A 6,337-nucleotide genomic window follows, 5' to 3' on the forward strand; every position below is an offset into this window, starting at 1 on the left:
TAGTAAGATACTATAAAAATGAGTACAAAGAATACATAAAAAAATACAAAAAAATAACATAAAAAAAGTCTCATATTACATTAATAAAGACTTCATAAACCTATAAATCTTACAACTTAGACTATAAATTAGTAATATTTAGAGTAATTTAATTAATTATATATATTAAAAATTAGTAATTTTATTACATTAATTTTAAAAATAATATGAAAAATAATTTTTTTAATTATAATAAGATGTTATGTGAAATTAATAATTTTTTAGAATAAATTTATAGGTTTTAGTAATATAATTTAAATAATATTAAAAAATTTATTCATTTTAACCGTAAATTTAAAAAAAATAAATATATTTTATTATAATAAAATTAATATTTAAAAATTTTCATAAATATCCTATAATTTTTTAATCTCATCCATTAAATTTTTTTTAATATTTTCTAAAAATTATTTTTTTTTTTTAACAAAATCTAATAAACCAAAGACAGGAAGAAAAAATAAGAGTGATATTCATATATATAAAATATATCTTTATACATAAATTAATACTAGATAAGAGACTAATTTTAGAATATTCAAATGTGCTTACAATATTTTGATATTTATGTCTACGTATATTTTAATATGATATCAGTATTATTTTAAAGATAGTATCTAATACAAATTTTAATTTTTAATTTTTAATTTAAAATTATTTTAGTTACTATAAAAGTTAAAAATAATACTCAAAATTAATCTCATTAAATTGCTCAATAATTCATTTATGAAAAGATATAATTATATTTGTGTGAATGATAATTCATGGTTCAAAAGATATAAATGGTTAAAAAATGTCGATCTCATCCTAGACTTTGACGGAATATTCCAAAAGAGAGAAACATGTGGCCATGGCAGATCAACAGAATTTGCTAGAAAGAACGGTGCAGAACATCCTAGAACAAGAAACTCTCAAATGAGTCTTTTTTGATGGCAAAGGTGGCGTTGGCAAAACCACATGTAGCACAATACTGTTCGTGTTCGGAACTCTGTTCTCATTATCTCCACCGATCCAATACCGATCCACGGAGACTCCAACTTTGGTCAATAGCCTCACCAATTTTTATGCTATGGAAATGGATCCTACTGTTGAGCATGAGGATGTGGGTACTTCTGAAGGGATAGAGTCGTTGAAATTTTCGGTGGAATGTCGGCAGTGGATCTCGGGCGTGTCGAATAAGATGTTGCCAAGCTACCATAGCTGAGTGGGGGAAGAAAAGGAGTTGCTAGTGCGACGTAAAAGCGAGTAGGAGAGGTGGTGGGGAGGTTTCGGTCGTTAGCACTGGAGACAATGGAAGAGGTGGTGCGCTATGGCAGAAGAAGGGGAGGGAGAAAATTTGAAAGAGGAGGTTAGGAGCGATAATAATTAACTACTGATTGTTTAATTAATTTTAATAATTAAATTAAATGTATTTATTTAAAAAATTTAAATAAAAAAATGACCCTTCTATTTTATATATAATTGTAGAAAAGGCCCTTAGAAAATAAATATTTTTATTTTGATGCTCTCTGGCGTTTCGGTGTGCCAAACAGTATTTTGACATTTCGGTAGCAAACATGTGTGGCGTACCAAATCCGTGCCCCTCAGTTTGTCACGAAACTTGAAAAGTAGAATGATAAAATCCACCAAATTTAATACAATATAAATCATAAAATTGTGGTTCATCGACTTTTCCATACTTAAACATTAGCATGTCCTCATGCTAAACTCTTGTGGTTTATTAACTAATATGCAAAATACGTCTATTTACTTGGTTAAAATGAATCAATCTCCAAGAACATATATGAACAAGTAGGGTAAGATAGTATGATGATTTATAAATTTCACTCATTCAAATCTCAAAATGAAGTATAAATATACTTGCAAGAAGAAAGTTTGTGAAAGTAAGAAACAAGGGATTGAGCATCGAACCCTCACCGGAATTCTCTCAATTCTCTACTAATCTTACTTTTTAAAGCTTGCTCTTTTTCTACCAATCAACATATATTCAATGCATGGATACACATATCAAAAGGTCATTTCAAGGGTTGTAATGGAGTTAGGGCTAAATTTAATTTATTTTTCTCCCATTCGATGCCTTGATATGTTTTTTTGAGTGATTTAAAGTTTTGAAGGCAAGAATGGCTTGAAAGAAATGAAAAAAAAGAATGCAGAGTGGAGAATCCACGAAGAAATGAGGATTTGTTGAATTCATAACGACGCGTACGCGTGACAAGCATTACGGGAGTTACGTCAGACTTTTCCGTTGGGTCTCTGCCCAAGTTTTGTGAAAGTCAGGGACTTAAAAGTATTTTTCAATGGTCAAAGACAAAAAAGTCCGTAAATCAAAAGGTTAGGGACCTATTTATTCTTTTCTTATAAATTTTTATGCGGTCAATGTAAGAGTTGTATATATATAATTAATTTTATATTATCATGTGACAATAAATTCACTAATTTTTAAATTTAATTATTATTTAAAAAATTATTTAAATTCATGATTTTTTTAGATAATTATTTAAAAAATTTGTTGATTTATTAAAATTAAACTCATTTTTTATCTCTAAACTTTTGAGTGAATGAAAATATACAAATATGAGAAGAATAATTTGCAAGTGTGAGAGCGTATGAAATTAATTCCACAAGTTATTTATGTTGCAAGTGTGAAGAGTATGAAGTTAGTCCTACATAAAAAAAATAAGGAAGAACGAAAAGTTTATAAGAGGAGAGATCCATTAACTTATTATCTTAAGGTTTTGAGTTGGATATGATGTCTTCTCATTTTATGTTATCTCACTTGATTTATCCCCTGTGGTTGAGAGCTCCTTACAAATATGAGCACAATATATTACCTTAAAGTTTTGAGTTAGATGTAGTATCTTCTCATTTTATGTTATTTCACTTGATTCGTCTCCGGTGGTTGAGAGCTCCTCACAAACATGAGCACAATATATTTCCATATTATTATTCTATTCTTCCAAAAATAAATATCTATAAACCTTGAATTAAAAGTACACATACCTTAAGGATAATTGATCCAAATTTTAGGATGAAATATAATGCTCTCTATACTTTGACTTTGACTAGAAACTATGGACGGTAATGGTTTATTATGGTAGAAAATTGGATTTGTGGCAAGGGAAAAAAAATAGCACAAATATTATCACAATTAAAGAGGGTTGGAGCTGTTGAATATTAAATTTTGAACTCGCTACGCTACTAATTATAAGAGATATGATTGAATCCATAGAATTATATATGTTTCTTCTTACAGTGCAAGATCATGCTATAAAATTAATTATGACCTACAATACAAGTATATAACCCTAACATATTGATTTATTTTGATAAACAACCCTAATTTTAATTAGTTAGAAAATGAAATGATTCTGAATTGCCACACTTGTTGAAGGTGACACCATTTGTGACACTTTATATAAATATCTTGAGACCTTTATAAACATTTCCAATGACTAATCAATTTCTTATTCAAAAGCTTACTCGAGTTTATTTATCGAAAAAGACAGGTATAGTTATAGGTATAGTTATAGCTATACAATGTAGGTTCTTCATAAATATATAGGAGTAGGAATAGGTTTTGACTGGTTGAAACTGGATTGTGATGGATTTTAAATGACATTGTCAAAGGGATGATGATTTAATCTTAGTGTGACTATATATGCGTGGAATATCAGCCAAATAATAAGGACTAAGTTTGGGTGAAATTAAACCCCAACTTAAAATTAGTTTATGAGGTTTTTTTTTTCACATGTAGATATTGGTTTTTTGTTTCAAAAAAAAAATTAACTCGGAAGAGCGGAATTGAACCAACCCTTTAAAGTTTTAAACTATTAGGATTTGTTTAAATTCTGATAATTTCATGATAACAGATGTCATTGATTGGTTGGCACCTTTTATCCTCTGATTAGCAATTAATTTTTGTTCAACATACATTTTTTTTTACCACAAATTCTATATATACCTTTAGTCTCTTAAGAGAAGTTACAAACACCAATTCCTCATTTTTTTTATGCTCTTTAGGTTCAGATGTGAATTTATTATTCTTTTGGGTTCATGATATGAATAAGAAAAAGATAAAAAAAATAAAACGAGCGAAAAAAAAGAGAAAAGGTTGTAAGAAATAGATTCAAATAAAAAAAATTTTAAAAATAAGAAGAGAATTAAAAAATTAAAATTAAAGAAAAAAGAAAAATCTTTAAGAACCAAACAAAAACCTAGCAGAACAATTTTCATACTCCTCGTACTCTATTTCGACATTTTTACTTTGAATTTTATTTTAGAATAAATCTCCAAAAATATGATATATAAAAATTTTAAAAAAAATGTTGCAAAAGAATAATTATAAAAGATTAAACGATAACAATCACATAAGATTATCTCTTAGCTAAAACCGAACAAATGTTAAGTTTGTCCTAATGCTAGAGTAAAAGATAACAAGGCACGTAGAGCGGCTAATAACTTTTGGTATTGAATCGAAATAATATTAGATGATTATTATGAAGTGAGTTTTATGTTATATGATTATTTTTATCAATATTTTTAAAAATATTTACTGGTTAATTTTGATACTTTAGCCTTTATTTTAAGTTTTTAATTTATACAGTTAGATGAGATTTTTTGGGTGTCTAGTTAGATGGAAATTGCCACCAAATTTTATGCACATTGTTTTTTCTTTGGACTGGTAATTTTTTTTTTATTGTCCATGATATTTCTCAGTTCGATAAATTAACGACTAATCTAAGTTTTATTTAAGGATCTGTTATCGGTCAATAAGTTGTTATATATACACGGGAAAATTAAAACTCCTGACATTTGTTTAAACAAAAAATTCAAACTCCTGATACTTATTTAAGCAAATAAGTGAGCTGACTCGACTAACTCAAATTGGTTCTTTGAATTGGTATTTTTTTGGAATACTTTTTTTTTTTGGGGGTCAGGCTGGTATATTTGAACTGGTAATTTTATTCCTACAAGGATACACTATTTTTGTTTTGGATGTCGAGATGAATGCCTATAAGGATTAGTGCTGTTTAGCACTTCTTTTTTGTTCAATATTGAAAGTAAAAAATATGTTTTTTTTGTGAGAAAACACTTAATTTGGACTACTTACTTTATAATGTTTGAAAGATAGATCCGTCTGTGGTGAGGCCTTGAGCCCAGTTTAAATTATATGGGTCACTATTTTTGGAACTCTGATTATATTATATGTGCTTCTAAAATTATATTCTGGGCCGTATAAAAAATCCATGGATCGTAACTTCATGAAAACCAAAAAGAGAACGAATAAAAAGTTAAAAAGAGAGTTGGAACAGCTTTCATGGCGGAACTCTGCGGTGTGAAGAAGGGATTAGAGATAACCTGGACAATGGGTTTTCAAAAAATTGTGGTAGAGATAGATGCTGGAGCAGTGATAAAGCTCCTCAACAAGGGAGAAAGTTTGGCCTCCCACCCTAATGCTGTGGTCAGAGAGATATATGAATTAAAAAGAAGAAATTGGAATATTCATTTTGTTCAAATATATAGAGAAGGTAATATGTGTGCAGATTACCTGGCAAAAAAGAGTTTAACAATGGAAGCTGATTTTATTTTTTGGGATATACCTCCTTCTGACCTTAGGAGGATTATTAGTGATGATAAAAGAGGGGTTACCTTACCCCGTTTAGTTTGTATCTAGGTTTTCTTTTGGGCTTTTCAGCTCCGTTTCATTACCAAAAAAAAAAAAGTTAAAAACACATAGTTCCTATTTAAATTGTAATCCTTTATTGTGGCCCATAACAATGACCAAAAAAGAAACAATACACCTTCACTGACCAGAAAAAAAAAAAAACACCTTCAGGAGGGAATACCGAATCGCCAACCACAAAGCAAAGAAGCAGCTCGACTCAGGCAGAGCTGATGACGGTCCTAAAGAGTGAAGCACCCCGAAAATTGCGAGCAGCAGAACAACGAAAGCTTGCACAGCGGTACCCAGTCAATATCATGAGAGAGTGAAGAGGATAGGTACCTTAGATACCACACCAATTGAAGGAAGGGAGATGGAGGAGACTGCAGCTGGAGGGAATATAATTTTAATTTGTTATGCATTAATCAAATTAGTTGAAACTTTCTAGCTAACTTTCTTAAAATTAAATAATTACCAAAATTAGTCTATGAGAATTTTAAAATTAAAGATTTTAGTCTTTCAGATTTTAAAATATATAAAATAATTTCCAATGTTTATTTCGATTAGCAATCTTTCTCTATAATTATTAATAGTAATTACTGACGTGAAATGTTAACTAACACAGGTAATCATTAAGTG

At 29.0% G+C, this 6,337-nt stretch overlaps 1 protein-coding gene across 1 annotated transcript; it reads left to right on the forward strand.

Annotated features, from left to right (window-relative positions):
• The first annotated feature begins 5,353 nt into the window (after window positions 1–5,353).
• LOC130950408 (uncharacterized) lies at window positions 5,354–6,027 on the forward strand. Its single transcript, XM_057878895.1, has 2 exons — window positions 5,354–5,564; window positions 5,873–6,027. Exons 1-2 carry the CDS (start codon window positions 5,354–5,356, stop codon window positions 6,025–6,027), a joined length of 366 nt encoding a protein of 121 aa, XP_057734878.1.
• The last annotated feature ends 310 nt before the right edge of the window (window positions 6,028–6,337 follow it).

The sequence above is a fragment of the Arachis stenosperma genome, chromosome 9, assembly GCF_014773155.1.
Source record: "Arachis stenosperma cultivar V10309 chromosome 9, arast.V10309.gnm1.PFL2, whole genome shotgun sequence".
Lineage (NCBI taxonomy): Eukaryota > Viridiplantae > Streptophyta > Magnoliopsida > Fabales > Fabaceae > Arachis > Arachis stenosperma.

Coding starts and splice junctions, on each gene's coding strand:
- LOC130950408 (XM_057878895.1), top strand. CDS start 5,354: ATGGCGGAACTCTGCGGTGTGAAGAAGGGATTAGAGATAACCTGGACA. Junction 5,565..5,872: donor TGTTCAAATATATAGAGAAG/GTAATATGTGTG, acceptor AAACACCTTCAG/GAGGGAATACCGAATCGCCA.